General features: G+C 33.5%; 1 protein-coding gene across 3 annotated transcripts; it reads right to left on the reverse strand.

The window, feature by feature from the left end:
* Positions 1-462: 462 nt before the first annotated feature.
* Positions 463-21,712, reverse strand: LOC113392010 (deubiquitinase DESI2). Of its 3 annotated transcripts, XM_026628204.2 has the most exons (9): positions 21,472-21,712; positions 20,671-20,825; positions 7,706-7,833; positions 6,501-6,653; positions 5,081-5,170; positions 3,524-3,575; positions 3,021-3,109; positions 2,422-2,513; positions 463-1,383 (listed from the first exon to the last, which is right to left on the reverse strand). In XM_026628204.2, the coding sequence occupies exons 2-8, from the start codon at positions 20,797-20,799 to the stop codon at positions 2,426-2,428; spliced, it is 729 nt and encodes a 242-aa protein (XP_026483989.1). In that variant the 5' UTR covers positions 20,800-20,825; positions 21,472-21,712; the 3' UTR covers positions 463-1,383; positions 2,422-2,425. The 3 variants fall into 3 exon arrangements, with proteins under 3 accessions (XP_026483989.1, XP_026483994.1, XP_026483992.1); XM_026628209.2 differs by lacking the exon at positions 20,671-20,825 and having other exon boundaries at positions 21,472-21,707; XM_026628207.2 differs by lacking the exons at positions 20,671-20,825; positions 21,472-21,712 and adding an exon at positions 20,048-20,420.
* Between the last annotated feature and the right edge of the window lie 105 nt (positions 21,713-21,817).

Consider the following 21,817-nt stretch of genomic DNA (forward strand, 5'->3'; position numbering starts at 1 on the left):
GTCTAATAAAATATCGACGGACGGAACCCTAAATCTACATTTTATTTAGCCTAAATGAATGAACATGAAATTTATATAGGATATTATAAGTGGAATTTATAAAAAAAAAAAAACAAAACATATTTGTACCTTAGTTCATCAGTTGAATAAAAAAGTTAGGACAGCTTAAGTGCAAAAATAGGTAAAAAGATACGGTAGTTATTAACTATATTTATATATTAAATTACGATTAACTTGAAATTTTTGGTGATTTTATAATTTGTTTTGAGATTTTATATTTTAATTGAAGAAGCGAAATGCATGGATGTCGTAAAAAACTGCAAAATACTATTCAATTCTTAGGAACTTCAAAAATCACTTTTTTGAGCAGTCGTTTTTATGCTTTATAAAATACAGTTTTTTATTTAAATATGTAACAAAAAATTCAATTAATATAAGGTTATTTAAATATTACCATTTCAATATTGCTTTTTTAGCTGTTTTTAGAAATAAAAATTAATGAAATTGCTTTAAACTGATTAAACCATTTTCAACGCGTTTTTTTTTAATTGCAACCAATGCAATGATCGTAGTCTCTGCATATGAAGAATAATCTTGTATTGCCGTATACTTTTCTTTCATGCCGTGATCTTTTGAAATCGTGTAGGGTTTAAAAATATTTTCTACAAACGACTGTCTACTATTTTAAGTTAGGGCAACATTTTTACGTGAAAACCTTTAGAGATTCAAACACAATTTTCCAAATTGTACTTAGACTGTTATAAATATTGGGACGATTTCAAAATGAGTAATTGTCTTTCATAATATTCTGATTTAACAAGGAATGTCTTCTCTAGTTGAGTGGAGTGTGTAACATAGTATAGTTCGCCTCGTTGAGCTCTCACGTCGTCTCTGTTTCTCGCCTGAGTTTTTTATTACGAACATATTTACGCTCACTTTGAAACTCTGTAGTGTTGCCCGAATACAGCAAGACCGATATTTTAAATTTGTGACTATAGTTTTATAAATATTTAAACATCTCTAAAAAGAAAAATTATTGGAACAATTTGAAATATTTATCATTAAAAAAAATGTAATTATTAATATTATCGCGTTATAATTAATAAATATATAGAACTGTGATATAACAGGCTAGTTTTATAAAAAAAAAAACGACTTAATTTTTAACTTTCGAATAACCATTTGTATTTCGCTTTCGTCTTGGAAGATCAGTTTATTGTTTTATCAGAGTTCGTTGTTACAAGTTATATTATTCAATCTGGCAACACTTTGCACTTACGTACTACTTTCGACAATGCGCCAAATGGAGTGTCAACTAGTATTAAACCTATACATTACGCACAACACGTTATTTCTTGCATCTGCATCGCCGCAGATTCTCGTCTGGAGAAAAAAAAGGTTATTATTGTATTAATTATCATCCACTGTTGTATTGTATCCGTGTCTTACCGGTTCTTCACCGGAATCTACATTCCAAAACGTTCGTAGCTTAACATTTCAAATGAAGAATCGAACGTGCTTGAAAAGCCTATCTGTATAATGTTTATTTTTAATTTGATTTGTGTTTAAAGTCCACGTGTAGCGTAAGTTGTATCCACACGCGGTTATAACTTAGCCGGATCTTGATAACGGATCGCACAAATATTCTCAATGCACAGTAAAGCACAGTCAGTCACAGACACATCGTGATTTAAGAGAAGCTTAAACATAGTGCGGTACTTTATAAAGGATCTGGAACTGTTAATATAAAGACGTAAAATTATAAAATAATTATATATAATGTATTTGCAATTCGTAATCTAGAAAAATGACAGACATACAAGTCTACGAAATTGTAATTAAAATTAAAACAAGCATATTCTATACAAGAGGTTACTATTGAAATTTTTTTAAAGAGACATCGTCGCCAATAATATCATTTTTGATGCACCGTCTCAGAAATTGAACGCATCCTGGGTTCTAAGGCGTTACGGCCTAGCCACCAGACATACGGGGCCGAGGCTTAAACAGCGTTATATATTATATAGCGTGCACAGTGTATAATGTACATACGTTGTATGTTTTCTCTGCTATTGATATATGTAGGGTGAAAATGGCGTGCGGTGGGGGCTCGTGAGGTGCCGGGTTACGAGCGTAGTGTTATTGACAATCAAAATGAGGTGAGTCGCGAGTGCAGTCCTTTACAGGCTGTCTCTATATTACAGGCTATATTGTATAGTGCAGTACGTGCGGCGGTGTTTAGGACGATATGATGACAATGCAGTGTAGTGTAGTGTATTATAAAGTAGCTTTACGCTATTGCGGCGTGGTGGAGCCGAGCGAGAATGTAGTGTAATGTAGAGTGGTGTAGTGTTGTTTGGTGTAGTATGGTGTAGTATGGTGTAGTGTGGTGCGGTGTAGTGTGGTGTGCGGCGTACTCACAGCGCTATTGCGGCGTGGTGGGCGAGGAGGGCGAGGAGGAGCGCGAGTGCGCGGCGAGCGAGTGCTGCAGCGCGGTCGGCGTCAGCCACTCCCTGGTGCCCAGGACACGCTTATAGTAGCACCCGCTTACCCCCTTACGCGACCACTCACACGCACTTTCCTTCCCTTTCGCTCTCTTTCATTCAATTCAGACGATAATCTTTGTACAAAATATCAACAATGCCAAGTTGGAAGCGCTTACATAAGAAATATTATAATTCTTATAAAATTCGAAAAATTTGCATGTATCTTAACTAAATATCGTGGATTACAGTCCAGTAGGGGGTACCATTCGATGAGGCATATACTTAATTCATATCTATACGAATAATTCATCTCACGCTCGGTGGTGAAGGAGTGCAACGTGAGGAAACCTGCATATGTCAGATGAATATTACGAACTCCGCCAGACTTGTATTTAAACGTAGAATCGGTTGATGGAATACGTTTCTCGACTGTTCCCAGAGTTAAAAAAAACATTTGTCCAGCGGTAGGCCCCGTGGTAAGCCAGTCGATGTTGATCAATGGACTTCCTTCAAACGTCTCTAAATACAACTTACTTTGGCAAGCAGCGCTGTAAGAAGGGAACACAGGAACTGACGTACGCTAGACGGTTCACCCACGCCGGGATGTCTCGGTCGCACAACGCCTGTACCACACAAATAATATTACTCTACATACCGAATAAAAAATACAATGTTTATACAAAAGACGGTCTCGAAATCGCTTAAAGACTGATCTTCAGCTCTCACTCGTCACTTTATCGCAATCGAATCCAAACGTTATCGTTACCTGTTCGACTGGAACAAAGCTCTAGTCGTGGATCTGTCGAAGTTAGATCGAGATCATAACCGATATAAACAGGCACTCAGTTACGATCAAGCTGAGTTTTATTATTGCGAGAAATAGCTGCAGTTTGATCGAAATAGAATCGGGGACGTATTATTAGTATTATTATTATATGATAGAATTGGCGCCCCGGTCGTGTCGGGTCACCGTCCCATCGGATTTATCGGAAATCGAACTTTGGTCAGATCCTGCTATAAAAAAAAAAACCACTCACCAAACAGAAGGCGGACGTGAAGTGGTTACAATTGTTATTCATTAAGTGGTATCTGGAAGAGAAAAAAATAATAATAGTTAGTCGGACCCGCAAATGAGCCTCATGTTAAGTGGTCACCGCCGCCCATAGACAATGGCGCTGTAAGAAATATTAACCATTCAATGGGACCTAAGATGTTATGTCCCTTGTGCCTGTAGTGACATTGGCTCACTCTTCAAACTGTAATACAACAATACCAAGTATGTATTGCTGTTTGGCGGCAGATTATCTAATGAGTTTTCCCAAAGCCCTACCACCAATTAAACAACTGTCTACAATTTATTAATAATAAATAAATAATTATATAACTGACTTGTTCTACACAATAACTAAACTAGTGACCATTATTTTACCAAATATTGAATCAACCGTCTGATTCGCTTTAAGCTGTAGTTACACAACGGGAACATTGTATATGTGTAGAATTAAACGTTGTTACGTAGTACATAGAGTTCAATTTTGCTATTAATATACGCTTCTCTAAGATAGATGGGTAACCGCAGCCTTAAGGTAAAGTAGTCTTAGTAGTTCGCGATCGCGTCCGCCCAAACTTACTATCGATTGAAATTTAAAAATAGTTTAATTAAAAATGCTTTTATGACAGAAAAATATTAACTGATATTCTTGAGAATACATATTAGCTTTTATACGTGATTGGAGAAACTTGGTACGACGGAACAAAAGAGCACATTTTTCTAAAAAACCATGACACTCTCAGGCCACTTTAGATCATTTCTTTTTTAGTTTTAGAATAACCGATGATTTTGGATTCAAACCCAGACAAGCACCACTGAATTTTCAAGTGTTTAATTTGTGTTTATAATTCATCTCGTGCTCGGCGGTGAAGGAAAGCAACGTGAGGAAACGTGCATGTGTTTAATTTCGACGAAATTCTGCCACTTGTGTATTCTACCAACCCCAATTGGAGCAGCGTAGTGGAAAATGCTCCAAACATTCTCCTCAGAGGGAAAGGAGGCTTTAGCCCAGCAGTGGGAAATTTACAGGCTGCTAATGTAATGTTTAAATATAAAACTCAATTTATCAAACCAAGTGTTTTAGGAATCAGTTTTACGTGGTTACTAAAATAACAAAGAAAACAAAAAATAAAAACTTATAATATGCGTTCATATTGAACTAGCAGAGAGATCAATTGGCCGCAACGATTGTCAACGACTGACCTTAAGGGATAACCTGGGCGGGTTAGATAGATACATTTAACCGTGATAAAATTCGAAGTAGTTATGCGCAGAAAATTGCATTCAGGAGGGTAAAAGTATCTACTATTCTTTTCTAACAGTTCTAACAGTACGAATTTGATTAAATTCAAATCAAAATATACTTTATTCAAGCAGGCTTTCACAAGCATCTTTGAATCTTCGTTTGACAAAAATGTATTAAACCGGATCAGGTTGAAGAGTTTATTACACAACATTAGTTATGTCCGTTAAATATAATTAAATTTATATATAACTACTTAAGTTAGTATACAACTAAATATATAAGCGAACACACACTAACCTGTCACCGCGGAACTGCTTGCCTAATTCTGTGACAAGACGTCTGACTTCCTCTTCGCTGAAATCCGTGTACCCTATGTGTACACTTTGCCTTTAATAAAATAAACAATACTTTATTTAAAATTACAAAAAAAATATATATGGTAACATTTATATATAATCTGTGGCGAACGTCAAATCTGTATGAATAAAATATAATGGCGTTTCATAACCTAATCGTGTTGTAACTTTCTATAACCTATTCCAATCAGAGCAGGCGAAAAAAACCTTAGATTTACAAGTTCCATACGATTTTCTAATTGCTCTTGTACTGGCACGACTAACATTTCACGATTAATATATATTGTTTTATAATCCAATACTGTTCCACTTAACTACTTATATCCACTTTAATTTGACTTCCAAAGTTATAACAACTTCGCTGACATTCAAGACGAAATTTTCATCAATCCATAAGGAATAACATAGATTATAAAGATTTCTCGACCAATGAAATAACGTAATTTCAAGGTCAATGTCAGTCTCGTCAGTCTCTAGTAGGATTGTATACGTTTTCTTGTTTTGATATTTCAGTAAGGCAGATTCATCAGATATTAGCCTTCGCCTAGATTTTAATGAACCACCAAACAAGATATTGGACAACATCACATACATCACTCTGATCCCAATGTAAGTAGCTAAAGCACTTGTGTTATGGAAAATCAGAAGTAACGACGGTACCACAAACACCCAGACCCAAGACAACATAGAAAACTAATCCACTTTTTCTACATCGACTCGACCGGGAATCGAACCCGGGACCTCGGAGTGGCGTACCCATGAAAACCGGTGTACACACCACTCGATTACGGAGGTCGTCATCTTTCATGCCTGTAATTACACTGGCTCATTAACACTTCAAGCAAACATAGCCATAAGTTAGTTGATAAGTGTTGGTACCCATAGAGAATATGAGAATGGCTCTAAAGATTAGTACGTTAATAAAAGATATGTCTCGTGGTACACCGGATTGGAACGAAGTTGCTTTCGCTATTACGTCTTGAATGACAACACAAAAAAATAAATTAACAACGTTTGAGACTATTTAAATATCGAAAAATTAAATCCAGTATGAATTAAAACAATAACATAAGTTTAAATAATGTTATATGAAACAATATATAATAGACAGAAAGATAAATAAAAGTGAAAGGTCGCCTGAAGGAAGCATAACGCTGTTTCCTTACCTGACGATTTCGGCAATTTCGGCCAATCTCCCGCAAGACGCGTAAAACAACTTCATTCCAAAAGTGTGTAACCGACAAAAACCTCCTAACACGAACACATTTAATATGAATTAAAAAACAATATCGTAGCTTTACTGTAAAGCAATAAACATCCTCGTAAATCTATCGCTTAATACAGTGTATTCATATAAATACCTGAATCGGAACTGTTCCCCGAGCTCCCTCTCGTCTCTCGGCGTGATCTCGAACACTCCGGTGAAGGCGTACGGATGTCCTCCGTACGCCCACTCCGAACCGTGCACCTGTACACCGCTGTGAAACACCCCCACTCCCGCGCCCGCTGTGTACCTACACGAAGTCGTACAATAAAATCTTCAGCACACACCAATGATCGATGATATTAATAATAATTATTATTCTTATATGATCGTTTAATAGTCACTAATGAGTTCATAGTATTGTTAGTTACTATTTACGCTATATTATAACATAACCTTCTGGCATTATGTAAAATATATTAGATACTAATCAAAGACAATTACATTTATACACAGACAATGTCAATACTTAATTGAATAGCTACTTTAGGTCAAATGGCATCGTACCTAAATATATCGTCAATGAATTATTAAACAGGGAGCGAAATGAAGAAACATAATTAATTACGTATCTCTATGTTTTTCAAATGGTCACCACCAGATATCGACATTGTAAACATATTAACAATCACAGTCAATAAAGCCAACCATGTTACATTCTTCATTCATGTATACTGGCTCACTTTTCATCCCGAAACACGACAATATTGCGGTTTGGTGTAAAATATATGAGTTAGTATTACCTACGCAGCCACAAATGCACACCGTCGAGTAAATTTAATTCAAAAATGAATGCACAAATGCGAAACTCCTATCAGATATTATACCAAACAGCAATACTTAGTATTATTGTGTTCCGGTTTGAAGGGTAAGTGAGCTAGTGTAGCTACAGGCGCAAGTGTCATAACATCATAGCTCCCAATGTTTTTGACGCATCTTCGATATCAGAAGTAGGTAATATTTCTTACAGCGTTTATGGGCGGTGATGACACACTTACTTTAGATGGCTTAATTGCAAAAAAAAAGATAGAAAGTCAAAGACAACACGTCTGTGTAGATTTGTTCATTAAAAGCAGAAAAGAAAGTTCAATCACTATACAAATCGTCATAGTGGTCAAATTGTTTTCATAAATAAAATTATCCGTGAAATTAAAATTGCCATTTGTTTAAAGCTGCAGCGTGTGACAAAAAAGTATATTTCTATCTTTCTCTTCTCCGTCCTAAGTGACAATTGCGAAATAATCCGAACTGGCAAGAAACCACATAAAAAATTAATAATGAATAATAAAAAAAATGGCTCACCAATTCGTCCAATACATATCGTAGACATTGAGAACGACCGGCGCCTGCCCCGGCCTCGGCGGCCTCGGCTCGTTCCTCCTCGGCAACAGCGACATACACGACGGAAACATCGTGCAGATGCCGCACGACTGTCGAAAACCATTATATACTTTATTGCCAACAATTTAAAGCACAATATAGATTACTAATGTTTTTCGGATAACGCCGCAACTTTACCATACCAAAACGTCTTAACACATAACACGTCTTAAAGATAATAAAGCTGTAACAAAAAGTAAAATCATATCACATATAAAGTTTTTAAGAATTATCCCTTAACCTGGACACATACGATAAAGAGCTATGTGATTTGTCTTTCTTAAATATTCATCAAACGGTGCCGCTATTTCAACGGTAGTAAGTATAGAGACAAACATAATGAAGCCCTATTTCATTTCAATCGGTACAAGTTGTTTATCCTTATAAACAACGCGGCTACTTTGTATTCGATATTAAATTTATTTCAAGAAAATTCTGATATAAAATCCAGATAGTAAATTTTACTGGAGGAACCGGCAAGAACCTTTATTTTATTAAATGTATGCATTTATAATGTTTATGTTTTTTAATATAAATATTTTGGATGTTAAAAATAGAGTATTAACATGAAACATTTGTAATGGCAACACATAATATATTCTAAAAGTAGTATTGCAAGGTGCATAAAAAGGCACGATTGACTTGAAAATATACATCGTAAAAATCTTGACGTTTGTCAGTTCAAGTCAACTAGTGATGAAATAAATTTCACTGTAGCACCAGAGTATGCATTAAAATATATTGATTTCTTATTTATTTAGATTTCAATTTAGCGCTGAATTAATCTAAGTAAAGCCACGAGCGAAATACTAATACACGAAATATTGAAGAAGGCAATTAGCAAACGATTAATTACAGAACCTTACTGACGCCTATCACAAATTAAGCTTATCTACAACTTTCGCCCTTCGAAGCTAAATAAAAATTACAATAATAAATCATAAAGAAAATGTACCTAACAATGGCTGCGATGTTTTTCTAAACGAAACTCGTATTACATTAAGTCTTATTACCATAAGAATAGAGTTTAAAATTGCACATTAAGTTTACATAGCTCATAACACTAATGCCTAATTTACAATTAAAATGTATTCCTTCATTTACATCTTCTAGACCACAATTGTTTCTTTATTTAATGTGATCACCTTGCTCGTAATATTTTTAAGCGATATACAAAATTGGCAAACATTTACGCGATGCTAATAATTAATATTCATATTTTGATCACTTTTCAAGTGTTTAAAAAGCTGAACTTTGATCTTCTATCAACAGATTTAGACTAAACGCTAATGGGGAACGTTCCTTTTTCAAAAATAATCGATTACACTAAAGTTCGTCGACATAGAACAAAATAAAAGAATCGGCTGACAAACAGAGGACACAAAGGCACTGAACTGTTTGCATTTGTACATTTACATACATATATAGCTTCTAACCGATAGAAAATAAGTCGTTATCCTCTAAAGGCCGATTACTATATTCAAAAATCTATACGATTTGTTCACGAATATATTAATTGTCCGATTGACGTTTATATTTTCTTCTAGAATTCAAATCAATGGTAGCTTCTGAATGACGTCTTAGACTATTCTACAATCCGTGAGCAGAACGAATCGTTTATTCAATATAATAACGAGCATGAGCATTTTAATCGAATAGAAATCTCATTCATCGATAATAAACACATTCGTCGTACAGGACATTTCTAAAACACAAACCACAAAACCAAAACCTATTAACAAATGTTATTAATAACTAATTTGGGGTGATCGATTTCAAATACAAGCCATTTTATTGTTGGCAGTCGTCACTAGCTATAACTTATATAACCAGTGGGGATTCCCCTCTTATCGATCGGCTTATCGACTAATGAAATGGAGCTTTGTTTAATTACGCCGGTAAACTAAATTTTGTAACAAGAAAGGTGCTTCATAATTTTGTATTAATAAAGAAAACTTCGTAACGTTTTGGAAAATTTGCTAAGCTGAGTGAAGCAAAGATTAAAGTAGACATATTTGTTGGTCTTTAAATCAGACAATTGATAAAAGATGTAAAATTTAAAGAAATACTTAGTGATTTCGAATTCGAAGAAAATCCCGCCGTTCAATTTCCTCGGAAATCAGCGAATCAGCGAAGTGCCAATAAAAGTATTGTCGCAGCGCTGTTACCTACTTATATGTAATGTCGTTGAAATTACATTTTCTACAGTTACATTTCTTTCCTGAAAATTAGGGAACCGTCAGTGATGAACTTAGTGAAAGATTCCATATACAAGTTTCTGGCGATGCTGGCGAATACCTTTTGCACATTTAACGAGACGTTCCTGAAGTTAAATATATAAGAAAAAAATCAAGTAGTATTCACATTTATATTATTATAAAATACGAAATAAATTTATTTTCTTGATGAACACTGAAATTTTCTAAAATTTAATAAAATCAAATAAAGAAAGAGCTATTCGAATTTAGAACATTCTAATTTTATTCCTATTATCTGTATTGTTTTAAACATAAATAGACAAAAGATTTCACGTTACTAACGATGTGTATTTTTGATTTACCAGTGTTATTTGTTATAATAATATTTATTGAAGATATCCGAACAATATGGGGTTGTTCCGTAATAATCTATACATGTGCCGGATAATGTTGGTAGTTAATTCAAATGCTCTGAGCTTCGATAATCAAGACACGTTTTATTGTTATTTTTCTACATTGCTTATTCCTTAACGCACAACGAGTTACCAAATTGATGGGTATATTTGCAATAAACACGAATATTTTGCTTTCGAATAGAACCAATTTTTTTAAATTATAAATACTAGTTTGCCGCCCTGTCTTCGCTAGCGTAGAATTAGGGGTTCCAAGAATGTTTCTATTGAACACGTATACAAAGAAAATATATGTTTTTTGCACCAGGACCGTCGCGGTTCCATACAACTAATCCAGGTCACAATCGGACGAATGGTCTAGGAACGCAAAATAAATGTTTGTCTTCTACACGTACAAACAATCTTGTTTATTTAAATATACATTATTTCCTATCATACGAATATTGTTTGTTAGTTTATCGTTTACCGATAATCTGAAACCAATCGAATATCCGAAGCAATCGTACAACTTATTCAATTTTCAAAATACAATTTGCTACGGACGCAGTCATTTTATCTATGCCATTCTATAAAAAGTTAAAGAAGGGAATTCTCTAAACACTAAATTGCAAATGGCGCAATTGTTTAAGATTGAATTATAAGCACTGTGACGATAATGTACGCACTACCCAGTGGTCTCAATAGACACGTGATTTAAATGATGCCCATTTTGAATGAAAGTATTTTAGAGACAGTTTTGTAACTTAATTTATATTTGGGACGTATCGATCAATCTCCTTAGCCCTGTGTGGCATCGATTATAGGTATAATTAGAACTTTCAGCACCACTAAAAGTTATTTACCAGTTTCTTTAATCTCATTTTAATGTTTCTTCTGTAGTGTTTTATTTAGATTCTAACTCTAACTTATTCTTAGTAACTTTTGTTATAATATGTGTGATGTCGATGTACCTACAAATAAATATAATATCTATAGATAATATGACAGTTTTATCGCCTCAATGCATCAATACCTTGTAGCGTAATATATTTAAAAAAAATCGCGATCGCCTGTCACAGAGGCTTGGGTTTACTTTTTGGCGCGAAGTTCAGGTGCATCAATATAGAATTTCTGACTAATAGAAAAAAAATCGTTTTAGTTATGAATAATTATTAATTCAAAGTATTCAATGTAATGGTTGATTATTATTTGTTCTTATAAAGTCAATTCGTTATTTGTCTATGTTTTTTAAAAAGTCATTTTCATTTGTGGTCTATAAGAATAGTTTAAAATAGACACTAGGTTAACGGTACTTTTAATTTTTATTTTGTTCACATAGTTGGCCAGGATACTAGAACGCAATTATTAAATAATTCTATCGTCATTGGTCATTATTTAAGTTCAGAAGGGTACGTGAGCCAATATACAAGTTCAACAAACGTCTTCAAGATGCTGAAAATCACGTTAAGAGATACCGTTTCATAGATAGATACAGGCTAATAAAAACGTGGTATAAGTCCGACCAAATCGTTACAATACATCACACAAACAGGCCAGCCAACCTGTTAACTTATGAAGGCTTATCAGTAGTACTTAAACAACCGCGTTGCCATTATTTTCTAGGAACTAAAAATCATGATTAATAACTGATAACGGTATTAGAGTGTCTTCGTAGTACTTTTATCTTTTAAGAGTGGTGGGTTATCATTATTAAAACTACGTTATAAGTCTGAAAATGACGAAGACTTGGTTTTAAATCGCAAGCCAGATTGGAAAATGTTATTGAATTTCGCTGGAGTTCGAAAGTTGTAATGTACAGCTGTTGGTTCTGTACCTGAACTCTTTCAGAACTAACAGAGTCCCTGTCTTGTCTGACTACCGCCTCTTAGGATTATAGGAGAGGATACAGAGTATACCTGGTATACACACATACTTATGCAATATGTTCTGTGCAATTGGTTACTCTCCGTTAAGAACGGACGCCAATTAACAATAGAAATAGTTAGTTTAATTTGGTTAAGTAGTTAAGTTGTGTCAAAAGTCGTTATATAAATGATACGTATTAAAATATTTCTTCGATAAAAATATTTTTTGACTAAAACAAAAGTTCATTAGAGGATTCAATTGTTCCACGTATTAATGAATTTTTAATCAATAGTAATATTTGCACGCGAAGCAATTACGATGGCTGAACCAACGCCCAGCCTGGCGTGTCAATCAGAATTGATCTCACTCAGAGTATACGAGCAGTTATTTCATAAAGTATAAATTGTACAGTAAGAAATTCCAAGCATTGTACTCCTAAAATGATGTACTTTCCCAAAAAAGAAACATTATAAGTGGCTGTCAATTTATTTCGTGTCCTATCAAATCAAATCAAATCAAATCAAAATATACTTTATTCAAGTAGGCTTTTACAAGCACTTTTAAATCGTCATTTAACAAACTATTTAAAGTAAAGCTACCACCGGTTCGGAATGTAGATTCTACCGAGAAGAACCGGCAAGAAACTCAGTAGTTACTCTTTTTCAACATCTAAAAATACAGTCATGTTAGTTAAATACAATTATATATGTATGTTATGTCTCCTGCCTGGAAGTCAACAAGCATTAACTCCACGCATTTTTTTTTCATAATCCTATTCCTAGATATAATCAAGTTACCAAAATAGTTTAAAAGTATAACACCTCGCCTTATTGCCTCCACTGGTGACAGGAGGGCTGGTTCGTTATTTGCCCAGAGGATCGGAATTGCGATTCAATGGGGATATGATGGTAACATTCTTGCCATCATTCCACGCAGTCAAGATACACAACAACTATATTTAATTCACATGTGTATATATTTAAGGACTTTATTTAGGACTTTATTTATTTTATTTAGGAATTTTTTACTAAATAAAATATTAAATTAAAGTTTAATTTCTAGTCTAATACATCCTCATGTCCAGTAATTCGAGCGTTATTGAATATTTAACGCCCAATCACTTTTAACTTTCCCATTTATTATATCAGTAAGAAGTTTATATGGATACTATAGCATATACAAATTCTGATGATGTCCACATGCCCGATTCCGGTCAAGACTCCCTCTTCTTGTCCTTCCATTCTCAAGGAAGTTTAGCCAACTATACGAGCAAACAAGAGGTGTACCATAAGCCTATTAGACAGTAAATACAACACGACCGGACAGACATCTGTCCGATTTACGTGCTGTTCGAGTTACGACAGTCTAAGTACTACCTACCTGGGGTACCTGGGGTGGGGATGTACTAACTTATAACGGTAATGATCCTGTTCTCTTTCGATCCAAATTCGACAAAAGTAAACCTCAGCTTAATTGTAACTGATGACCAACTCCACTTATTTATATCAGTTCGATACGATCCCGAACATATTCTTCAACTTTAACCAAACCGCAACAGGGAAACGGCAGCGATTGTTTCGATTCGATTGTGACAAACTTTCAATTTGTTAACAGAATCCGAACTTGCTTTTTAAATTTTTCAATTGCTTTCAACTTTGGGCAGAAAACCCCAATAAATTCACCTACACCTTTGGTTGCATGGAAAGGATCGCTATGTAGCGATAAGGTCGTAAAATGGTACCCTTCTTTTATTTAGACTGTATACATGTTTTATTTATTTATTTTCTCTTTGTGATGTACAATAAAGTGTAAAGTTAAGTAACTTTATACTGGCCCAACCCTGGATTTGAACTTAGCCGCTGGTAATAGAATAACATAAACATGAACGATGAGTAAAAGGACAATGAAAAAATAACAATTTTCAAAACGTTACTAGTATGGTTTAGTTACCAAGTCTGAAAGGGTCAAACACGACATTTCCATTCTTGAACGATCCTTAGAACGATGACACCGATATCTTAATTCATATTCAGAAATAATACTAAACCATACTCTAAGCATTGCAAACTTATTGTAAATGTTAATTATCCTATTAGCTGACGGAAAATAAAAATTCAATGTTTATTTGCAATTACACATAGGGAAATTCCATCGCAATAGACCACAAGCGCACGAGCAAACATTGCATTCAAAGAAAATATATTTATAAATATTATTAATCATATTGAATTCGAAGCGTAACTCTGAAACCTTTGCCTTGTTACTTATATATCAGATCACCGTAAAATAACGGATACTGGGGTATCAATAACTCATGTTGGTTTGTTTCTTACTACATCACCATTCAAATGAACCTGCTAAAACGATCGTAATGAAGTTAGGTTATTATATTTTAATTACTTTCACGGTATAATGTCTATAATGCTTTTGGACAAAGCTATGGATATGGGGCTACTCGCGCAATCCATAATCTTGGGGCTGAATAATTATTGAGGCATAAATTTAAAGAAATCAATATATTAACTGCTGCTTCTCAATATATATTCTCTAATATTTTGTATGTACGGAAATATATTAACGATTTTGTAAGTATAAGGAACAAAGACAAACTTATTACTCGACTGCATAGAGTCAGTAACTTTTTTGTACACGGGCAATGTATACGATTTTAAAAAAGTATCCAAAAAAGCGTTCAAAATGCCTTTGTTGCCAATTTAAAAAAAATGTATAAGAACATTCGTGTACAAAAAGTTATTATACAATTAATGAATTCATGGTTGATAGCACAGCTTGGGAGTGAAACGCAAGCCTACTGGCTCTTTGATATTGAACATGTGTAAATAATCACAATTTCACAAAACAAAAACACGCTGAGTTTTTTCGCTGTTTCCTCAAGGCATTTTCTTTTCCAAAGTATGGTAGTATTTAATATGCTAATCAATAAGTGTAATGGTTCTTAGTAATACTGGCTAAAGGAATCTGACTTGACTATAATAGAGGTGTAACTCATTAGACAATATACTAATAAATATTGAATACCACGTGTGAATCGTAACTCGGGGACATATAAAAATTTTGGAGATATTTTTGACGAAAACTTCAAATTTTTATGTCAATGTATGTTTCCCGCGCAAAATTTAAACTATTTGTCCCAAATAGTATAAACTACTAAAAATGGTGTGTATTATGGGTCACACAATCCAATCCTGAATGTTTTGAGACAAAAAGGTCGTTAGGGACCCCGAATATTGTACGTCAAAGTGCACGCAGAACGACTTTTTTATTGAATTGAAAACAATATTCTTAGTCCTTTTTTCTTAATTGTATTTTGTTGTACCGGCAAATAACCGGCTTTTTCGCAATGTCACGTAGGGATTTATACTTTGTACCGTTGTACTCCGGTTTGAAGGGTAAGTGAGCGAATGTAACAGGCAAAAGGGTCATAGCATCTCAGTTCTCTTTTCTTATGGTGTATGTACGCGGACGAACAAGTAACACCTGATGGTAAGTGGTCACCACCGCCCATAGACAATGGCGCTGTAAAAAATATTAACCATTCCTCTTTAAATTGTCAATGCGTCATCAACCTCGGGAACTAAGATGTTGTCTATTATGCCTGTAGGTACACTGATTCACTCACCTTTCAAACCGGAACCCAACAATACTAAGTACTGCTGATTGTCGGTAGAATATCTGAGGGCGTGGTACCCACTCAGACGGACTTACACAGAGCCCTACCACCAAGCAATTACAAAAAACTTAACTTTCTATAAGTTCTGTATCTACATTTAAGCGTATAAGCCTTATTTTAGCTTAAATTGCATAAAATGATGCTATGTTTGTAATATTATTGCCAGAGTTTCGTCCGAAGTAAAGTGAATGACAATTATCTTTTTTACGGATATCATAAAAGAAAAAGTTTTGAAAGTAAGAAATTTGGCATCGTAGTCGGAATAGGAAATACAAAAGATCGTATACATTGAATTCTATGCAAGACATATTTTAATTCTATATAGTCTACGATGTATTTAATTTGATATGATGACTAACTACTGAGCTTCTTACCGAATATTCTCGGTAGAACATGTATTCCAAATCCTTAAATGATACATACTTTATATAATCCTGTAGAATGACTATTTAAAATGTTTATACGTTTTTGCTAAAATAATTTGCTTAAGAAACTTTTTTACTTGGTAAAGTTTAAAGTTTGCGATCGCGTACGTCTCCTTGTGTAACTTTTTAGCGAAACCTTCTTGACGCTCGATGGTTTCGCTTATATCACATTTACAGTTACGTCGCAACTCCTTTAATTTTATATATTACATTATATTTTGTTAAAGTAAAATAGCTCGTAAATATCTTTCAGCTAAAAGAAGACCTTCTGCTTGTAAATTTCCTTCCGCTGAAAAAATGCCTTTCCTTTACGTGATGGTTTACAATTAAATCCACATTCACATCACCAAATTATTGTGTGAATTTCATACTCCACATTCAAATTCCCTGACGATATCTTCCTTCTCCAAACGGAAGAACTTCCTTCTCCCGGAACTGAGAACTTCATGACTGAAAATCTTAACAACTTCTTACCAACCCAATCCGGGGCTTAAAGACAAACCCCTGGGGTCTTATGGGCTAGCAACGAGATCAACGAGACGGGCAAGGAAATCCATATAACCTATCATTAGGAACAGTCCTAATTGCATTAAATTAGTAATTCAACCCTAATAAAGACACGAAACCTTTCCCCTTACGATATTACCAACGTTTGTCTGAATCCAAACGCTGTAAGGGAGTACAACGAATAAGTACAATTTAGATAAAATTAGGTATATCCTAAAACGTAATAATTTTTTATGTTCATACCCAAGAACCATTAACGTAATGAAATTCGCAATCATAAAACGCCAAGTTATAAATCTTATTTCCTCCAGCCGATAACGTAAAGTTTATCGTGTTTATTTAATATTTATTGCAACTCTTTAGAAATATAACGATTGAATTGTTTTGCAACAAACTTATACGTCCGTTTTCCTAGACGTTAATTAAATTTTATTTGGAAACGATATCAGAAATAATAATCTATGTGCTATCCGTACCATAATCAACTTCTTTCATAAACACACACGCAGATGCATAAATACACGCATGCACACACATATATACACTTAAAATTAGTTTAATTGTTTTAATACGTCAACTTTTTAAAGTTACATTATATTGATTTATACAGATATTTTTTTTAATGTCATAGGTGCCAAACGAGCAGGAGGCTAACCTTATGGAAAGTGACTACCACAGCCCATGGACATCTGCAACACCGGGGGGCATGCAAGTGCGTTGCCAAAGATTAAGTATAAATCATTAAAATTCAAGGCTAGAAATAACTTATATTTATTGTTTTATTAATTTATCGATCTGTAGATTATTAATTTTTTCTTAAAATCAGTTGAACGGTTCGAGCGTGATTTGTAACAAACATTCAAACAGACAATCCTTTGTATTAAAGAATAATAGTAAGACGAAAATTAAAAGTGACGAACAATGTAATTACGATAAACTTAATAAAGAAATCGTCGGTCATATTTTATTTTTGCCGACACGGGATTACGAACAATATAATTAATTCAAAATTGTTATAATAAAAAAAAAAACGGGTCAGCTTTGGAAATATATATAAATTATATACACAATGAAATAAGTTATAAGTTTGGAAAAAGGCACCGGTAACCGAGAAGCTATCTGGAAACCGGGTGTCATGGTATGGGCATGTTATGCGGAGGACTGAGGACCATGTTGTGAGAAAAGTTTTCAGAATGGATGTGGATGGATAGGTAGGGGACGACCAAAGAAACGATGGACGGATTGTGTGAAAGACGATACGTTTAAAAATAATGTTACTTGTGAGATGACGACCGACAGAGATTTGTGGAAGAAGAAGACATGCTGCGCCGACCCCAAGTAAAATTGGGATAAGGGCATTAGGATGATGATGATGATATATACACAATCTATAGCGCTACGTTGATTGTTTTTTCTAACTACGTCAAAGTCGAGCAAATCAAAGTCAAACTCCCTAATTTTAATTTAACATTTAAATAAAGAAAATCGACTTAATGGAATTACGCATATAAAAAAAACTGAGACAACAAAAACAACAGAAAACTATTGCGGAACATCCGCTATTTGTTATTCCATAGACAAACCTCAGTTAACACTTATTAAATGAATAAAAAAAAAATCGTAAAATCTTACAACGAACGTGTGAAATGGCACGTGTTAATATCGTCGCTCGTGCTACTACTGTTGAAGGTTTAGTCCTTGACCCAAAGGATATTGTAATTTATATCGAGGCGAAACGTTGAATCGTTATAATAGACTGTAATTTATGAATAATGAAGTACGAGAAAATACAGTTCATTGTTCATCAATTAACCAGGACATAAAGTACTGAAAAGTTGTACAAGAAACACTCGCTGAAACAGCTCTTTCATGGAACCTTGAAATAGAAGAAAAAAAACAAAAGTGAAGCGAATGGGTGCTATTCCGTTTTGGTTCGGACTACCCTAAAATAATTCAATCATCTTGATAACTCTAATGAAACTATAAACATTTTGTGTTGCATAATAATATCATTAATCCCATGATTGGTAGAGTATTTGGCAGTTTAAAAAATACAGAACACTTGAATGACACACTGATTTTAATACGACACAGTTCCTAAGTATGATTATTAAGATATAGCTTGGCATGAGGAATCATAAATTAGGAATTACGTATAGGTCAGTTATATATCGAGTTTTCCTTATCGATTTTTTATCATACATATATCATGACTACACTTATAAAGGCATTTCATGAAAATAATTAAGCAAGCTAGATGTCTCCCAAACGTCAAGAGTTAACCAGCGCCTTACCGTTTAAACTAACGTACTGAGTGGATCTATATTTCGGTACGACAAAAGTTCTATGGTTTCGAACATTGTCTTTTAAAAGTTGGAGTATGATTTTTTTACGTATGTTTAAATACACTTTTTTTAAGAACTACCGGTACGATTTGGATTTTTAATCGTATTTTTAGTAATCTAGTTTTTGTTCATATCTATTAGAATATCTGAATAACTATGTTTATTTCATACTGGCAAACCCTGGTAGTTAGTGGTGACTTCGGCCCGTATAGAAAATAATACTGGAGGAACTAGTGTTCTGTCTGTACCAATTCCAAAACTAAGGTTTGCTTTTTGGCGGTAAAATATCTGATATAAAATATGAACTATCCAGACGAACTTGCACAAAGCAATATCACCAAGCGAACGCGTAGTGTTTGCGTATCGTGACACGCTAATTTTTTGTTTGGATTTTTATTTAAGCGCGAAATGATAACTATCTGTAACTTTATATTATCTTTCATAAACTTATTTAGTAGTTAGGTTATAATATTATATTTTTTTTTTTATTGAAATTCTTTGGGCGTGACGAAAGTAAACATACAAAGAGAAACTTTTTATTACTTCATAATTATTTTATATACATATAAATATAAATTTCACTTATGTCTCACTCTGTATATTTAGAAATAATTTAAAAAAAAACATTTGTTCTTTTTTAATTTTTTTTTTTTTTCAAAGTTTTACAATTTAAGGCAACCATAATAATAAGGAACAAGTGTATGCCTCAACTGAATAAGCCAACTAATTACTATTAATTATTCCCCAGAATATTATTACACAAATATGTATTTAACATAAAATAAATATTTTACCCATTTTTTAATATAGATACACAATTATAATTCAATCATATCATACCTGTTTCGGAAGTCTGGTTATATATATTTTCTTTTTCATCATATAACAGTTAACTAAGCTACTGTTGACACTGAGTACACAAAAAGCTTATAAAAAAAAAAACTGAACCAAAATAGATCAACCATAGACTAATAAGAAATTATGTATTCCAAACATTTTAAATAAAGAATGTTGTTAAACAAACGGAAATGTCCGACAATAACTGAACTATCCTCTTCACACTAATGGCTACAGATAAGATTGTATATTTATGATGGTGTCAATCATTAAGCTTTGTATTATCTGGATTTTTAATCTTTTTTAATCTACAAAAAGGCTCTTTTTATCAAACATGTTAATAATCTGTCCAGTCATCCATTTGTTTACTCCATACGATATAGAGATTATTTGCATTGTTTGCTTTGTGATACTGGTTGAAGGATATCAGCTTTCATTGCTTCGTATTACACACATCAATTTTATTAAATACTGAATCTACAAATTAACTGTGCACAAAAAAAAATTAGCTAACAGGAACAAAAAAAATAATAAAAAATTTGTAATGAGGAGACAAATGTGTAAAAAAATTGCCGTGCACATGAAATAAAAATGTGCTATCTACTTTAAAATGTTACAAGTCTTACTAAGTTCGGAAAATCGTGGGGATCCTCCTGCAAGATAGTAGGGGAGCTTAGAAGGGGGTCCCGGTCATCGCCAGGCCGGTCCGGAGGCCCCCGGTCTGAACGATTACGGCAGGCCTCGCATCTCTTCATTTCTATACATACTTCTCAACTTCGGACTGTGAATAAGTCCACCAGCTTTATAAGCAAAATTTGGTATAATTTTTTTTATCATTACTTTTACTTTTATTAACTAATTTCCTTGTTTTAATTCAAAACATATGTATCCAATTCCACTGATATATTTGTAACACATTTAAGAGTTTCTAAATTTATTTCTTTGTCTCAGTTATAAATAAATCAACTTTACAGGTAACATTCTGTGTATCTTCAGTAATATAAAGTTGATTTAGTAATATAAATCAACGAACAAAACACTTTGCTATCAATTTTAGTTCATAAAGCTGTTTTTATTATTAATAACTCAAAAAAGTACTATAGAATAACCATCTATTAATAATGCTTCATCCAGAAGAGTCTTCGGTTACAACTGATGTAAACTTAAAATTATATAAGAAAATATATAGGTATTGAACTAACGCTACTGTTTAAGTGAAATGAATAATAATCTACTACTATTTCATTAAGATGTGGTTACTAAAACGACCTATAAAGACTCTATTTTCTAACATCAGGCATGAAGAAATTTCGATTGTATGCAAATTAAATAACTGACCAGTACCCGAAATAATCTCGGTCTATCAATAACAACGCTACGAGCTTTAGCTGTTATAGCTAAACCGACAAAAAGATATTGTTACTTACAAAAATACGTAGCACTCGGCGTAGTGTAGGTGTTTTCCATAGAATTTATACTGCTTCAAATAAAGAGCTCCATCATTGGAATTACAATGGACAATTCTCTAATTATTTACTCAATTTATGTGTAAGGAAATACGTGAAATATGTAATTTTTAAAATGAACACAATGTGCTTACTTCCTTAATGACAAAACTGACATTTTTATTACAACACCACAGAGTGCAATAATTCGTACTCTATAGTTGTCGTTTTTAAACAATACTGACATTTTAATGTTACAAATAAAAGTCGGTTATAAAAAAAAAATAGTATGTTTTTAGTTTCAGAATATCAAAATTTTAACAGAATC

Source organism: Vanessa tameamea, chromosome 27 (genome assembly GCF_037043105.1).
Source record: "Vanessa tameamea isolate UH-Manoa-2023 chromosome 27, ilVanTame1 primary haplotype, whole genome shotgun sequence".
Classification (NCBI taxonomy): domain Eukaryota; kingdom Metazoa; phylum Arthropoda; class Insecta; order Lepidoptera; family Nymphalidae; genus Vanessa; species Vanessa tameamea.